Source organism: Blennius ocellaris, assembly GCF_963422515.1.
Source record: "Blennius ocellaris genome assembly, chromosome: 16".
Taxonomy (NCBI): Eukaryota; Metazoa; Chordata; class Actinopteri; order Blenniiformes; family Blenniidae; genus Blennius; species Blennius ocellaris.
Genome location: NC_137665.1, coordinates 1,021,203 through 1,039,414, shown reverse-complemented (window position 1 = coordinate 1,039,414; position 18,212 = coordinate 1,021,203). Strand labels below are relative to the sequence as shown.

The window sequence follows — 18,212 nt, the reverse complement described above, 5'->3', positions numbered from 1 at the left end:
TCGTTGACGGCCATCTAGCTACTGGACGGAAGGAGACAGTCCATTTAGCACCAGGCTTCTGCTGGAACACTCAAGAAGTGTCCTTGAGTTCTGGATAGTCTCCATGCATGAAGGCCCTGGGTCCGTGGGCTCGTTTTGTGAACCAGCTTGGGCTACTGCACTTGTGCTTTTGAGAAAGGTTTTTTTCAGCCAGAGGCCAGGAGAACTCTAAGGTAACCCCTACAACCTGTGGATCTTGCTACCACTGTCCCAGCTTGACCGGGGTAAAGGGTAGTGCCAGTTCCATGCACACCGCACCTCATCCAAAACCGTCTTGGCACAGGCTAAAGGAAGTCCTTGACCACTGACTCTGCCAAACCCTGTAAAGTTGAGCGAGGGACGGAAATGGCAGGTGGAAGTTGCAGTGCTGTCGTTGTGGGCGAACTCTCCGTGAAGTCTGTCTTCCAGAGGAAGGCAGCCTTCGAGAACGTGGTGCCGGATCCACCTCTCGGAAAACCAGCGATTATAAAGACTCTTTTCAGGTGTCGGCTTTACTGGTCTTGAACTTCATCCATTCTAAACTTCAAACAAAAGATGGACGTCCTTCGACCAGCCTCGGCAAGATAACCACCCTCCCCATTGCCTGGGGGGACGATTGTCGGATTCACAGAGAAATCAGTGACAGACTAGAGAAGGTGACCTTTGGTCGACTGCGTGTGGATCAACAAGCACCTGAAGAAGAGCACTAAGATCAGCATCTGCTGTGGCGCGGTATTGATGACCCTCCTCAGAGTTGCTGGTCACCCATTGCTGCCAGTTAAAACTCTCTGAGCGGTAGGGTTCTCCACCTGGCAGCAAAACAACTGACCGAAGAACAAAAGGTGCGACAGGGAAACAAAAATTCCCACCAAAAAAACCTCCAAACGGGCACAAAATGAAAACACAAATAAGAAATGGAACTTTGAAGAGACCCGAGCAACCACAAATACACGAAACAAATACAAAGAGAAATTGACTACAGGAAAACGATGTCATAAAACAATCACCAGCAGATTAAAAGTCATTTAGAGAAGGGTTCAGGACACAGTCATCAGATGTAACGTGATCTTCATGAGGTGGTGATGTAAGAACCACCCGGTTTGATTAATGTGCGACCATGGGGCAAACAAATCAGCCTCCATCAGGGTTATTGTCTGCAGCTTAAAGCAGCTTAAAAGTCGACGCCGCTCGCGTCACAAAGTCAATATTTCACAACCTTCCGATCGCAGGTATGCTTCTGAGCCGCGACACAAACCCTCGCCTGTTCTTTCACACACGCCCTTCGTCGTCTGGGTCAAAGGTCTGTTCGGCCTGCTCTGAGACCAGGTTCCAGTTTCAGACTACGATCACCGTCCTTTTTGCCCCGAGGCGTCCGTCCACACTGCGTCCTCGACACGTCTCCGTGCAGCCGGACAAACGTTCTTCAGGATGTGGGAGAAAACGCAGGAAGTGATGCGGTCGAGCACGAGACTGCCTCCGAAGGGTCCCCTGTATTCACATGAATGATGAGTCTCTGGCTCAGATTAACGTCAACCAGTGGAGTTCTACCGGGTTCTGACTCAGGGACCAGGGGGCCACTGGTCACTAGGGGCAGGTGGTGTCGCTCGCCCCTCTCTCACCATGCAGTGTGTATTGCATGCAGTAAAGAGTTCATGCTCAGGCTGCGGCTCCGCTCGTTCAGATCACGTGATTCCGACGCCTCGAGGGCCTCGAAGCTCGAACCCCACGAACAACGTCCTTGAGAAGCTCGGAGCTGATTGGCCGGTCCCGATCGAGGCGCCGCTTCGCCGAACCGGAGCGAGTTGAACAAATACCAGCTCGTTAGCAGCTAAAGCTAACAAACAGTTAAGATTTTTTACAGTTGTAAACAGTTTGAAACTTATTTTAGCTGATAGACTGAAGGTTTCTCAGCTAAAATGGTGGTGGATTGAATGAAGCGATGACCAAAACTTCTTAACACTCTGACTGATGAACTTTTGTCTTTGAAACTGTTTGACTTGGTTCAATTCTTGTCAATGACTTTTTATTTTTTTTTTATTAGAACTTTGGAACTTTTGTCTTTGAAACCGTTTGACTTGGTTCAATTCTTGTCAATGACTTTTTATTTGTTTTTATTAGAACTTTGGAACTTTTGTCTTTGAAACTGTTTGACTTGGTTCAATTCTTGTCAATGACTTTAAAAAATGTTTTATTAGAACTTTGGAACTTTTGTCTTTGAAACTGTTTGACTTGGTTCGATTCTTGTCAAAGACTTTTTTTTTTTTTATTAGAACTTCAGAACTTTTGTCTTTGAAACCGTTTGACTTGGTTCAATTCTTGTCAATTACTTTTTTTTTTTTTTATTAGAACTTCAGAACTTTTGTCTTTGAAACCGTTTGACTTGGTTCAATTCTTGTCAGTGACTTTTAATTTTTTTTTATTAGAACTTTGGAACTTTTGTCTTTGAAACTGTTTGACTTGATTCAATTCTTGTCAATGACTTTTTTTTTTTTTTTATTAGAACTTTTGGAACTTTTGTCTTTGAAACTGTTTGACTTGGTTCAATTCTTGTCAATGACTTTTTTTTTTTTTTTATTAGAACTTTGGAACTTTTGTCTTTGAAACCGTTTGACTTGGTTCAATTCTTGTCAATGACTTTTTATTTGTTTTTATTAGAACTTTGGAACTTTTGTCTTTGAAACCGTTTGACTTGGTTCAATTCTTGTCAATGACTTTAAAAAATGTTTTATTAGAACTTTGGAACTTTTGTCTTTGAAACTGTTTGACTTGGTTCAATTCTTGTCAATGACTTTTTTTTTTTTTTTATTAGAACTTTGGAACTTTTGTCTTTGAAACTGTTTGACTTGATTCAATTCTTGTCAATGACTTTTTTTTTTTTTTTATTAGAACTTTGGAACTTTTGTCTTTGAAACCGTTTGACTTGGTTCAATTCTTGTCAATGACTTTAAAAAATGTTTTATTAGAACTTTGGAACTTTTGTCTTTGAAACTGTTTGACTTGGTTCAATTCTTGTCAATGACTTTTTTTTTTTTTTTATTAGAACTTTGGAACTTTTGTCTTTGAAACTGTTTGACTTGATTCAATTCTTGTCAATGACTTTTTTTTTTTTTTATTAGAACTTTGGAACTTTTGTCTTTGAAACTGTTTGACTTGGTTCAATTCTTGTCAATGACTTTTTTTTTTTTTTTATTAGAACTTTGGAACTTTTGTCTTTGAAACCGTTTGACTTGGTTCAATTCTTGTCAATGACTTTTTATTTGTTTTTATTAGAACTTTGGAACTTTTGTCTTTGAAACCGTTTGACTTGGTTCAATTCTTGTCAATGACTTTAAAAAATGTTTTATTAGAACTTTGGAACTTTTGTCTTTGAAACTGTTTGACTTGGTTCAATTCTTGTCAATGACTTTTTTTTTTTTTTTATTAGAACTTTGGAACTTTTGTCTTTGAAACTGTTTGACTTGATTCAATTCTTGTCAATGACTTTTTTTTTTTTTTTATTAGAACTTTGGAACTTTTGTCTTTGAAACTGTTTGACTTGGTTCAATTCTTGTCAATGACTTTTTATTTTTTTTTTATTAGAACTTCAGAACTTTTGTCTTTGAAACCGTTTGACTTGGTTCAATTCTTGTCAATGACTTTAAAAAATGTTTTATTAGAACTTTGGAACTTTTGTCTTTGAAACTGTTTGACTTGGTTCAATTCTTGTCAATGACTTTTTTTTTTTTTTTATTAGAACTTTGGAACTTTTGTCTTTGAAACTGTTTGACTTGATTCAATTCTTGTCAATGACTTTTTTTTTTTTTTATTAGAACTTTGGAACTTTTGTCTTTGAAACTGTTTGACTTGGTTCAATTCTTGTCAATGACTTTTTATTTTTTTTTTATTAGAACTTTGGAACTTTTGTCTTTGAAACCGTTTGACTTGGTTCAATTCTTGTCAATGACTTTTTATTTGTTTTTATTAGAACTTTGGAACTTTTGTCTTTGAAACTGTTTGACTTGGTTCAATTCTTGTCAATGACTTTAAAAAATGTTTTATTAGAACTTTGGAACTTTTGTCTTTGAAACTGTTTGACTTGGTTCGATTCTTGTCAAAGACTTTTTTTTTTTTTATTAGAACTTCAGAACTTTTGTCTTTGAAACTGTTTGACTTGGTTCAATTCTTGTCAATGACTTTTTATTTTTTTTTATTAGAACTTTGGAACTTTTGTCTTTGAAACTGTTTGACTTGGTTCAATTCTTGTCAATGACTTTTTTTTTTTTTTTATTAGAACTTTGGAACTTTTGTCTTTGAAACTGTTTGACTTGGTTCAATTCTTGTCAATGACTTTTAATTTTTTTTTATTAGAACTTTGGAACTTTTGTCTTTGAAACTGTTTGACTTGATTCAATTCTTGTCAATGACTTTTTTTTTTTTTTTATTAGAACTTTGGAACTTTTGTCTTTGAAACCGTTTGACTTGGTTCAATTCTTGTCAATGACTTTTTATTTTTTTTTATTAGAACTTTGGAACTTTTGTCTTTGAAACTGTTTGACTTGGTTCAATTCTTGTCAATGACTTTAAAAAATGTTTTATTAGAACTTTGGAACTTTTGTCTTTGAAACTGTTTGACTTGGTTCAATTCTTGTCAATGACTTTTTATTTGTTTTTATTAGAACTTTGGAACTTTTGTCTTTGAAACTGTTTGACTTGGTTCAATTCTTGTCAATGACTTTTTATTTGTTTTTATTAGAACTTTGGAACTTTTGTCTTTGAAACTGTTTGACTTGGTTCGATTCTTGTTAATTACTTTTATAATGTTAAAAAAAAAAAAAAAAAAAAAAGGTGGTTACTTTGGAATTCAGTGGTGTCACTAAACTTGAAATAAAATCTGGAAGCGGCACTGCGTCAGACCAAAGCTTTTCACACCACACAGGCTTCCTATGACGGATCTTATTATGAACCACAACATTAACTTTTGCACAGTTATGCAGACGACAGACAAATCCATTTGAAGATGACAGATGACACTGATCAACTTGTCACGCCGCCTGTCAACTCGCGTTAAAGACATAAAAGCCAGGATGAGCCTCACGATACTCATGACTCAAGTCTCCCACATTGCTCAGGTGTGCAGGGCTGCTGTCTTTCACCTGTAATGACTCTGCACTCGCGAAACTTGCTGACGCGGAGTGACACTGACAAATTAGTCATGAAGAATTCTCCGTGGGATTTTAGTAATTCACGATTATCAGACTGGTTGAGAAGTCTTTGCCATATTTCATCACTACACATCCCAAACATCCCAAAGAACCTATATAAACATATATGTTTTAATATAGGTTTTTAATATATGTGACATATATCAAATTGGCCGTTTTCCTATATTATATGTACATATATGCACATATATGTACATATGTGTACACATATGTATGCATATAGGCACCTACATAGGTACATATATGCATGTATATATGTGTGCATATAAGCACCTAAATGTTCTTCTTGCATAATTGTTTTTTTAGTTAGTTCTTAGTTATCGTCTTGATCATGTATGACGGCTGCCAAAGTGACGTTTGGGCTATGGACAGTCCCGTCATTTCCTGTCCCCAGTCCCGTCAGTCCTTGTCATGTCAGTCCTGTCATTATCTGTCCCCAGTCCCATCAGTCCCGTCAGTCCCTGTCCTGTCAGTCCCTGTCCTGTCAGTCCCTGTCCCCAGTCCCATCAGTCCATGTCCCCAGTCCCGTCAGTCCCTGTCCTGTCAGTCCTGTCAGTCCTGTCATTTCCTGTCCCCAGTCCCGTCAGTCCCGTTAGTCCCTGTCCCCAGTCCCATCAGTCCGGTCAGTCCCTGTCCTGTCAGTCCCGTCATTTTCTGTCCCCAGTCCCGTCAGTCCCGTCAGTCCCCAGTCCCATCAGTCCCATTAGTCCCTGTCCTGTCAGTCCCGTCAGTCCCGTCAGTCCCCAGTCCCGTCAGTCCCTGTCCCGTCAGTCCCGTCAGTCCCTGTCCTGTCAGTCCCTGTCCCCAGTCCCATCAGTCTCGTTAGTCCCTGTCCCCAGTCCCGTCAGTCCCGTCAGTCCCGTCAGTCCCTGTCCCGTCAGTCCCGTCAGTCCCTGTCCTGTCAGTCCCTGTCCCCAGTCCCATCAGTCCCGTCAGTCCCTGTCCCCAGTCCCGTCAGTCCCGTCCTGTCAGTCCCGTCATTTTCTGTCCCCAGTCCCGTCAGTCCCGTCAGTCCCCAGTCCCGTCAGTCCCATTAGTCCCTGTCCTGTCAGTCCCGTCAGTCCCGTCAGTCCCGTTAGTCCCGTCAGTCCCTGTCCTGTCAGTCCCTGTCCCCAGTCCCATCAGTCTCGTTTGTCCCTGTCCCCAGTCCCGTCAGTCCCCAGTCCCGTCAGTCCCGTCCTGTCAGTCCCTGTCCTGTCAGTCCCTGTCCCCAGTCCCGTCAGTCCCTTACCCATGACCCCCATTCCCCCACATCGTTGGGCCATCAGGTGTCGGCCCCTGAAGGCGGGGACCGTCCGGTCTCTGTGTGTCTCACCTCATGTTTCCTATTAACCAATGATGTTCTCCCGTCGTTGTGTCCCACCTGTGTCCTCCCCTCACCAGAGTATGTAGAGCCTCTCCCTCTCTTTGCTCCTCTTGTCATCCTGTCGCCCCTTGTAGTTGGTTCCCTGTGGGGTTTTGTGTTCCCTGGACATTCCCTAAACACGTTTTGTGGAACCCTTGATTCTGCGGTTGGTTCCGTCTGCACACCGCCCGGTTCCCCCGACGAACCTCCTGAACAGAAGAAGCAGGTATGAAGAACTAAAGCGTGAACGTGTTTATATTTTCCTTTGAATCGCATCACAATTAAACCATCAACAGCACGTTCAGTCTGAATGATAATAATTAGCCGGCAAATCCTCAGCTTGTTCAGCGGGAGGAATCCAGTCTGAGCAGTTCCACGTCTTTCTCTTTTCTTTCGTCGTTTGTTTTTTTGTTCCACTCATGATGAGATCCAGGAGCGAGCCGGGGTCCCGTGTTGTTCTGAAGCCGCCCGTCCGGTTTGCTTCCCTGTGACGCGTTCATGTTCCACCAATGTTCCACTGTAAAACTCAGATGAAGAGATTCTCTCTGACGACTCTCAACTTTGATTCTCCGATTCTACAACTCTCCCACCCAAATAACGACGAATTCAAAATCAGCCACCAAACGAGTTAACACATATAAAAAAAAAGACGTCACATTAAATCACATGCAGCTCAAATAAAAGCCCATTTTATTTTATTTTTTTAATGAATTTCAATATGAAAATACATTCAGGGTGTGATTCAGACATTAAGTACACAGTTTACAACAGAATGACATTAACATCTGTTTAAGTCCACTTGTTTAATTTTACCACCACAAATCCTTTGTGCATTAGTAAATTGACTGTATTTATATTTGTGGCTATTGGCAGGTGTAGAATGGGTGAAACAGGAAAAACTCTCTGGACCAGTTCAAGAGTCTGTTGAAAGGAATCCAGTTGTCTGTAATAATAATAATAATAATAATTGATAATAATTTTGCCAGATGACAGAGAAAGAAGTTGTCTACAGTGAGTCTATTGTTTTGAAAATATTTTGTCCATTTCCACGGCACCAGTGCAAACACTGAATAGAATGTAGTTTTCATGTTCGGCCACTGGAGGGCGTTGTTGTTTGTTTCTGTAATGGGACCACACACACACTCACAGAGAACAACACACTCTCGTGGACAGACGGCCAAGTTGGATTGTTTTCACAGTGACTGTCAAAATAAAACGACCAGGCCCCGGGAGAACACCGACTGGGAGTCGTGAGAACCTTGAGGAAACATTGATCTCACCATCCACCTACTGAGCACGTGCAGAAGAACTCTTCACCACTTCCTTGGTGCTCAAGACCTTCGGCAGCGTTTCCATTGGAACGAGCATTTTCAAAAAGTTCCACCTGGCTGATCTGGAATCTTCAGACTCCAACCCACCGAGTGAGCGGCGTCCATTAGATGTCCAGAACCCAACGGTCCGTCCAGGACGTAACCTGGACGTCTGTCTGACGGCCAGAACGAGTCGTGACTGTGGGATTATTGATCATTGATTAGTTTATTGATCAGTCATTAAAATAACGAGGCAGGACGAGACAGCATGTCTGTGTCGGGACCATTTATTGTTTTCCGAATGGAAAGAACCTATATGAGGATATATGCGCATATATGAAACATATAAGCAGTTTATAGGCACATATATGACAATATATATGCTGCATACATGCGTATATATGCCACATATAGGCAAAATGTAGGTGCATATATGTGAATATACAGGTCATATAGGTCTCCTGTACTGCTTCTTTATTTCCACACATATATATATATATATATCACTTTGGCAACTGTCATACATTATCAAGGCAATAACAGAACTATCTTAAAAACAATTATGCAAGAAGAACATATATGTGCATATATGCACATATAATATAGGAAAACAGGCAATTTTATATATGTCACATATATTAAAACATATATGTTTATATAGGTTCTTTCCATGTGGGATTTGGTCACAAGGAACCGAACTTTCCAAGTCTCCAGGGTGAAATTCGCCACTTTGACAACCGTTGCTGCTTCGGTCAGTGGTCTGGTGTCAGAGCTAGAAGGTTGTGGGTTCAAATCCAGCTGGAGGTGTTTTTGGAGTTTGCTGGTGTGAGCGTGGGTTCCCTCTGGTTCCCTCTGGTTCCCTCCCACGTTCACATGGTGTGTTTCGGACAGTGCCTCAGCTCTGATGTTGTTTTCACGGTTGTTATATAAGCGAGCTTTCTCGTAATCAGTCGACGACACACCTCGCAGTTCGCAAGAATTCTCTTTCCATACCTTTCAGCTATTCGGTGTTCCTTTGGCTGTTTGGTGGCGTCAAGCCTCGTCTCACGCTGGCCCAGCCAGTTCTCTTGTTTTTATTATTGTAACTCAATCAGCCTTGAGTCTTCAAATGCCTGAACGTTTCTTCAGAGGTTCTTTTAATCCGATCTGCTCAGGTTAGGGTTTTGAGTTTCTGCTCGGGTGAATCATCAGTGGATTCCTCATTATTCTCAGTTACCTTCCCTTGTTAATGGGGCCTGTTATTTTTAATCTTCACATGTCAGACGTGAGTATGTGTGTTCTGGACCTGAGCCAACTCATCAGCCTTCAGCAGCACAAAAGAAAAGGAAAGCAGCACAACCCTTTGTCTCTACTGTACGGCGTGTTCCCAACTGGAATCCTCGCATAGTTTCATCCTTCACAGGCTTCAGTCTGCTTATTAAGACTGCGTGCAAAAGGGCAAGCCGTGCATCATGTCAATTTCATTGTCCTGTATCATTCTTCACTAAAGCCATTATGAACCACGTGTTCAATTCCAGCCCCGGGGGCCTCCGTCAATCAGGCAGTGCGACCCCCAGTGGACAAACCCGGGACAGCAGTTCCTTTTTGCAGAAACAACCACAACCGCAATAGTCATGTCGTCTCGTTTAGATTATTGTAACTCCCTTTTTACTTGTGTTAACAAATCTGCTTTGAACCGACTTCAAAGGGTTCAAAATGCTGCAGCGCGGCTTTGAACAGGATCTAGCAGACGGTCTCACGTTACTCCTATTTTATGCTCTCTGCTCCGGCTCCCCATCAAATTTAGAATTGAATTCAAGATTTTAGTTCTGACTTTTAGAGCGTTGCACCGTCAGGCTCCTGAATATGTGTCTGACTTGTCGTGCCCCTGGTACTCCTCCGGTCGCTCCCTTAGGTCCTCGGGCCAGAACCTCCTCACTGTCCCTGGGACCCACTTCAAAGCCAGAGGAGACTTGTCCTTTGAAGCTGCTGCTCCTAAGTTGTGGAACGACCTTCCTTTGTCGCTGCGTGAAGCCGATCTGTTGATTCTTTTTTAAGAAGCAGCTGGAAACAGCTGTTCAGACAGGCTTTTAGTTGACATGTGATTAATTCTGTCTTAATTCCGTCTGTACTTATTTTTGGGGTGTTTTTTGTGCCTCTGTGAAGCACTTTGTGATTTTTTTTCTGTGAAAGGTGCTTTACAAATAAAGTTTCTTCTTCTAGCGTGCCTCTAGCCTCTGAGCCGGAGGTTTCTTCCTGTTGGAGGAGTTTTTCCTTTCCACCGTCGCCGATGCTGGTCGTGTGGGTTTCTCCTGTCCGACGGCTCTGAGGACGCCGTGTCCAACTTAAGACACGTGTCTGGTGGTTTGGTTTTGCCGCGTGGGACGACGGACGGACGGACGGACATCAGCTCTGAGTTCAATCTGGTGTATTTCCAGCAGTGGGTGTCCGTTCATTGAAATACCCTGTCGCATTCAAACAAATGAGTAAAGTAAAGTGATAAAGTATTTAATTTGTAGGGAATTCTTCTCGCTCCGCTTCAAACACAAAGATCTTTCAGCAGCTTTTGTTTATCGAGGTTCTACTTGTGTTCATGTTGACGACAGCTGATAGAAAAACAATTATTCATCTGCATTCATGATCATTTTGGAGCTTGACAACATGGAAAGAACCTATATAAACATATGTTTTAATATATGTGACATAAAAAATTGGCCGTTTTCCTATATTATGTGTGCATATATGCACATGTATGTTCTTCTTGCATAATTGTATTTTAGTTATTGCCTTGATAATGTATGACAGTTGCCGAAGTGAGATATGGGATATATATATAAATATTCCTAAACTATATGTATATATGGAAATAAAGAAGCAGTACAGGACACCTATATGGCCTGTATATTCACATATATGCACCTAAATTTTGCCTATATGTGGCATATATACGCATGTATGCAGCATATATATTGTCATATATGTGCATACAAACTGCTTATATGTTTCATATATCAAGGTTCAAGGTGTTTTATTGTCGTATCACCAGTAAAATCCAGGTTTCACAGTGAATGAAATTCTTATTTTGCCGTCTACCCTGGAGACGGCCTGGACATATATGCACATATATCCTCGTATAGGTCCCGACGTCCTGTTGTCGACGTGCCGCTGCTCGTCCTCACGTCGGCTGTTTTTAGTCCCCGTGCCCTCTGACCCCCCCCCCCCCCCCCCCCACCCCTCCACCCCCCTCCACCCCCAACCCACCCACCAGCCGGGCCTCTTTCTCAGAACGACAAACGCACGCCGCCGCCGCGCCGCACTGAGGAGGTGACAACAAACCGCAGTCATCCGTTTGTAAAAAGATCTCTGAGCGCCGTGATGTATGTCGGCGTACCAGGAAGCGGCGCGGCGCCCAGAGACGCACGGCGGCGGAGGTTCGACTGAGAGCGCCCGGCGACCACGTGTCCGGAGAACGTACGGTTCCCCGCACGGGCTGCAACGTTTGGTTGGATGCTTCGTTTCCACGGCAACGGTTCCAGTGAAAGACACGTCGTGTTTTTGTTTTTTTAAATTTTATTTAAGGTCGCGCAGATAAACAATCCAAAACGGTAAACAATTCCAAACACGTGTGAAAATGAACAATACATTCTATATACAAAAGTAATACAAACAAGTGTATTTACATAATGCGTGCGTGCTTGACGTGTCATTTTGCCTTTTCGTTTCAGAAAAAAAAGGAATATTTTTAAAACGGTGTCGGTTTACATGGAGACAACAGAAAAGCTGAACGTTTTTTTAAGGGGGGGATTAAAAAAAAGGAAAATGAATTGCTATTATAGTGAAAATTGCTGAAATCATCCAGAAATGAACAGCGGCTAAAATACCCACGCTTTATTAAATGGCGGGAAAATATATATTTTTTAAAAATGGCCACAAAAGCATTGAATGCAGCCGTTGTATGTAAAGCGTTTCTTTTTCTTCATTTCAGATTATTAACATGTTTTGCGGCTCCAGACTAATTTTATTCGGTGGAAAATAACGAAAATTGCCTTTTAGTCCTCAAGGATTCAGACTCCGAGCTAAACGTTAGCAGTTAGCATCGCGTCAGTGTGTGGAAACAATTCATCATTACAATTCAAATATAAATTTGTCACGACAAATTTTTATGTTTCTATTTTATAAACAATTCCTCATTGCAATTCAAATACAAATTTGTCACGAACGCCGTCCTCCGGCGATGACTCTGAGCCAAACGTTAGCAGTTAGCATCGCGTCAGTGTGTGGAAACAATTCATCATTACAATTCAAATATAAATGTCATGACAAATTTTTATGTTTATATTTTATAAACAATTCCTCATTACAATTCAAATTTGTATTTGCTCGCTCTGCGATGACTCTGAGCTAAACGTTAGCAGTTAGCATCGCAGAGCGTCAAGTGTGTGGAAACGATTCATCATTACAATTCAAATATAAATTTGTCACGACAAATTTTTGTATTTGATAAACAATTCCTCATTACAATTCAAATACAAATTTGAATTCTACAAATATAATACAATTTATATTTGAATTGCAATGATGAATTGTTTCCACACGCTGACGCTCTGCGATGCTAGCTGCTAACTGCTAACGTTTAGCTCCGAGTCTGAATCCTTGTCAGTGTAAAACTCTCACAGTGGTGATGAATCTTCGGCGCTCACATACATGGCAGCACATTCCTCGTAAATCTCCAACCGCCACTGTCAGCATGACACCGTAATGTAGGGCCTCTCTCCAGGCTTATGTTACAGTACAGGGTGGGGGGGGGGGGGGGGGGGGGCTGTTGACTCTGTCCCGTCGTTCTCACGCTGTAAATCTGTGCATCTTTGGCGGCGGCGGTTTATTATCTGCTGACTTTACGGTAAAATCTGCTCCGCTGACATTTGCTTTGCCTCCTGCGCCGTCTGGAATCTCCGTCCTCCGACTTCTTCACTTCCTCCAGACGGACGAACGGAACTCTTCTGCTGTCACACCACTTTATTTATTGACGAGTCTTTATATTTAGTCTGCGCCGGTCGTATCGGTTACACTCCTGTAGTCTTTGCATTAGAATCACAATACTGCCCCGAACACATGGAAGTGTTTCCCCGAGGAATCACTTGTACATTGTGGTATTTTATTATTCTGTATTATTTTAATTTGTAGTAGTTTGAGGTAAGTGCTGCTTTATTTAGTTGGACTTTTATGATTTGAGAAAATAAGAAAACTGCAAAACAATTTGGCTTTACACTCCTCCGAATGCAGAAGTTCTGATTTAATATCATGATTATGAATAAATCCTGACCTGATGCACCACATTGTGTTATTTTAACGTCTCGGGCAGCATTTCAAGTGGAAATGTTGTTTTGTTTCAGAAAAAAAAAACAGTTTCCATGAAAACAACAGAACTGTGGAAACACAATGCAGTCACCGCTGGCAAAAAATATTGTCGCAGGTTATTAGATTTATTGTACACTGAAAGAAAAATCAACGAGTTATTCAGTTTATATATCAGAAATATGTTCAACATGAACATGTCGAGTCTCTTATTGTGGAACGGTTCATTCTAGTACATGTTGATCAGATAAGATGAATAAATGGGATTCAAGTGACATGATTGAATTATATAAACTCAACAAATTATATTTGTGTTTGTGGATTATGACTGAGAAATACTTTATCCGGTGTCGTCAAACAGAATTCTGTCGGGACTCCTGATGAGTTCGGGACTGAAGTGATTTGTTTTGGCGGTAAATCGACGCTTTGGTAGTAAACAAAGGCTGATTCAACGTCCAGACCCCCCCTCAAACCCCCCCCCCCTCAGACAGCTGCCCCCGTCACTCAGGACTCCACATGAGGATCACAGCCTCACTTCTCATTTCTCCGTCATGTTAACATGTAATGAAGCAACACGAGGAGACGTTTAGCGCCGGGCGCTAACGTACACTGAGATATCGCACCGCGATCGCAGGGGGTATAATGTGGCGCCCCCCCTAAACACACCCGGGGGGGGGGTCAGGGTACAATACTGTCTAAGCCCAGTCACTGACAGCAGTGAGCAGCAGGTGCTGAGATGAGTTTTCGTGCCTCGACCAGACGGGACCTTATATAATTGTAGGAGGCGGCGATAAGCAGGCGTTACACTTCATCAAGATTCTTCCTCTAATGCAGGAGTCAAACTGCTTTCAGTTGAGGATCCACATCAACCTGATCTGACCTCTGACCTCTGGAGGCCCAACAAGTCAGACAGAACATTAAACCCTCAGTCACCTGTATCTTGAGATCGTATTTTTATTCAGGATTAAAACAAGTTGTCATCATCTGGACATTTTTTTTGAGTTTACGTGTCTAAAGTATCACTTTACATAAATTGGACACCTTTATTGTGAAAGGTGTTGTGTCATGTGACCTCCACAGATGCATTCATTAATTCTGACCAAGGGCGGTTTTGAATGTCATTTTTGCCGATCTGGTGTTTTTAGTCAGTTTTCATATTTATACTTAAAAAAAAAAAAAAAAAATCCCATGGCGGCCGGATTAGATCCTCTGTCGGGCCGCTTCTGGCCCCCGGGCCTCATGTTGGACCCCCCCGATCTAACGAGATCCAGACACTCGTGACTTGCTCCCCGATCGGATGGCGGCGGTGGGAGGAAGTGTGACGACAGCCTCCACCTTTCGATGCCGTCCCACACAGATTCCCTCACTGATGCGAGTATTTGTGATTCGGAGCAACGCGACGTGTCGACAGTCTGGAGGCGCGGCGGCTTCAGGTGCTGGTTAGATAACGGAAACGACGGCAATTCACTTGTTTCAAGAACTCGTTTTCAGCGCGTCCTTCAATGGTTCAAGTTCCCGTCACACAGATAGAAGGTGACCTGGCGTCCCCCAAGGTTCAGTCCTCGGCCCCCTTTTGCTTTTTAACTTCAACGTGTTCCCGCTTGGCGACGCCATCATGGCGCCGGCGCCGACGTCGGATAGGTGATGCAAGACTGCGTGTTTCCATGTGCCTGTTGAGGCGAGACCAAATGTGCAAAAAAGCATCAGAAGCAACCGGAGATTTTTCAAGAGACGATTTACTTTAAAATTCCGTAAACTTGCTAAAGTAAGTTCAACTGTACTCAATGACTAATTTTCATTACTGGACATTATTTTTCTGCTATTGGACAATCCGTAAGCCACGGATGTGCCTGAAGACATTTTTTGTTTGTTTTACTCTTGGGAGTACCTTCAACAACAAAAGTTGGACGAGAAGGTCGTATTTCATCCTATTTATTTATTTATTTACTTACTTACTTATTTATTCATTTGTTTATTTACTCACTTATTTATTTATTTATTTATTATTTGGCTGTTTGTTTGTTTACTTATTTATGTATTTACTTATTTATATTTTTATTATATTTTACCAACTTTCCAGAAACTACCCACCCGGAATTGCATGAACTCTTCGGGGATGATTAGTCTTCATCTGAGGACGGATCGATTAGATTTTGGGACGTTAACGACAAATCATTCCCCGACTAAAACTCTAAAATACTCGCTGTTTAACGCAGCGATGCTGCTACCTGCTACCTGCTACCTCGTACCTGCTACCTCGTACCTCCTACCTGGTACCTCGTACCTCCTACCTGCTACCTCCTACCTCGTACCTCCTACCTCGTACCTGCTACCTCCTACCTGCTACCTCGTACCTCCTACCTGGTACCTCGTACCTCCTACCTGCTACCTCCTACCTCCTACCTGGTACCTCGTACCTCCTACCTGCTACCTCCTACCTGCTACCTCGTACCTGCTACCTCGTACCTCCTACCTGGTACCTCGTACCTCCTACCTGCTACCTCGTACCTGCTACCTCGTACCTGCTACCTCCTACCTGCTACCTCCTACCTGCTACCTCCTACCTGCTACCTCCTACCTCCTACCTCCTACCTCCTACCTCCTACCTCCTACCTCCTACCTGGTACCTCGTACCTGCTACCTCGTACCTCCTACCTCCTACCTCCTACCTGGTACCTCGTACCTCCTACCTGCTACCTCCTACCTGCTACCTCGTACCTGCTACCTCCTACCTGCTACCTCGTACCTGCTACCTCCTACCTCCTACCTGCTACCTCGTACCTGCTACCTCGTACCTCCTACCTGGTACCTCGTACCTCCTACCTGGTACCTCGTACCTCCTACCTCGTACCTGCTACCTCGTACCTGCTACCTCGTACCTGCTACCTCCTACCTCCTACCTGGTACCTCCTACCTGCTACCTCCTACCTGCTACCTGCTACCTGCTACCTCCTACCTCGTACCTGCTACCTCGTACCTGCTACCTGCTACCTCCTACCTCGTACCTGCTACCTCGTACCTCCTACCTCCTACCTCCTACCTGGTACCTCGTACCTCCTACCTGCTACCTCCTACCTCGTACCTGCTACCTCGTACCTCCTACCTGCTACCTCCTACCTGCTACCTGCTACCTCCTACCTCGTACCTGCTACCTCGTACCTGCTACCTCGTACCTGCTACCTCGTACCTGCTACCTGCTACCTCCTACCTGCTACCTGCTACCTCGTACCTGCTACCTCGTACCTGCTACCTCGTACCTGCTACCTGCTACCTCCTACCTGCTACCTCGTACCTGCTACCTGCTACCTCCTACCTGCTACCTCGTACCTGCTACCTGCTACCTCGTACCTGCTACCTCGTACCTGCTACCTCCTACCTCCTACCTGCTACCTGCTACCTGCTTAGCGTCAATTTGAGCTAATGGCTAACATACCAGCGATGCTAACTCGGTCCCACAAACAAATGTGGCGTTGGCGAGGGTGTGCAGAATGTCTGATAGGAAAGACGGTTGCTGTTACAACATCTGCACACGGGACGCCGGCTGGAAAGTCTTAAACTTGAAGTCGACATTGAAAAGTGCGTTCGGGGGGGGAGAAAATGTGATTTGCTAATTAATACATTAATAATCCCAGCTGGATTAAAAGTGGACACCGGATCCGGCCGAGATGTTTGGTGAGCCTCACCGCTCCGGGGCACATGGCCGCTACATGTGTATGCTAATGAGGCCGCGCACTGCGGGACATTTGCTCGTCTCCGTCAAGCTGCTGCCGCCAAAGGATCGGGAGGTTCGTGTGACAGGATGGACCGTCCCCCCTCCTCCTCCTCCTCCTCCTCCTCCCTGGAAGGTAATAAGAGCCCCCCCCCCCCCATGAGGAGACACAACCCGCCGGATGCTGAGCCCCTCCAGGAGAACCTGAACAATCATGCCCGTCCCCAAGAAAGCAGGTAAGAGTCTGAAGACGCCTGAAGACGATTAGAAGGTTCGATTTGATCAGATGAGACTTTCCTGCATCAAATTCTGGGTTTTGAAGCAGCGAAACTAAATATTGTTAGTGATTTCAAGGTGATAAATACGCAGAGTACATTTTGCACAAACGATTGTAAAACGTTTGATTTGTTTCACATGCGGAAATTAAAGCCGCATGTGAAAGCTAATGGCTTCATCGGTTTAAGACATTATAAAAGTTGATCGGATTTAAAGGCTCAACAGATCAAAGTGGAGAAGTTTGGAATGTAATTTAACTTTAGACCAAATATTGAGGCTAAAAAGTGGTAAAAATGACAGATTTGAACTGAGTTCTTCTCGCAGGGTGAGATTGATTAATAAATCCTTAAATCAACACAGTTTTCTTCCATTTCGCTCCAACGTCCACTGTCGTTGTTCACATTTCTTCTCTGCCTGACGAAACGACAGGAATCTGTTTATTGCGTCTCGTAAGACTTTTATGACACGTTTCCTACTTTGTTTATCTGGTGTTACGATGTGGGATCAGCCGGGGAAGTCATCGGCAGCCAAACGCCTGTCGTCACGTCTGATCCCCCCCTAAGACCCCCCCCCCCCCCCCCCAGAGCCCCATCAATCACGTCCACAAGGTTCCTGGTTAAAGTTTCTCCCACACCTGCTGTCATCTGACGTCTCATGTCGCAGAGACAAGTGTCTGCAGTTTCACCACTCGTCTTCACGTCCAACAGTCTGTCTGTCCCTCTGTCCGTCTGTCCCTCTGTCCGTCTGTCCCTCTGTCCGTCTGTCCGTCTGTCCATCTGTCCGTCAGTCCATCTGTCCCTCTGTCCATCAGTCCATCAGTCTCCACCTCAGTGACTCAAGCTTCGCTCCAGGAGGGAAGATGCATCAGATTAGCACCTATATTTACCCCCCCCCCCCCATCACCCCCCCCCCCCGCCCCATTTAATGACATATTTAAAAACATGTCTTTTAAAATCAGTACAAAGCTCAAATAACTGCATTAATTTACAGTAATACTAAGACTATTGTTGCAAATAATG

The 18,212-nt window shown here is 43.5% G+C and overlaps 1 protein-coding gene across 1 annotated transcript in view; it reads right to left on the bottom strand.

Annotated features, from left to right (window-relative positions):
* Nucleotides 1-1,364: 1,364 nt before the first annotated feature.
* The window catches only part of emc10 (ER membrane protein complex subunit 10), a gene marked incomplete at its 3' end in the record, with an annotated part of 20,704 nt that continues 3,856 nt past the window's right edge, over nucleotides 1,365-18,212 (bottom strand). The window contains exon 6 of the mRNA XM_080511843.1: nucleotides 1,365-1,506. Coding sequence (XP_080367969.1) covers nucleotides 1,365-1,506 — 142 coding nt within the window. The remainder of the gene's footprint in view (nucleotides 1,507-18,212) is intronic.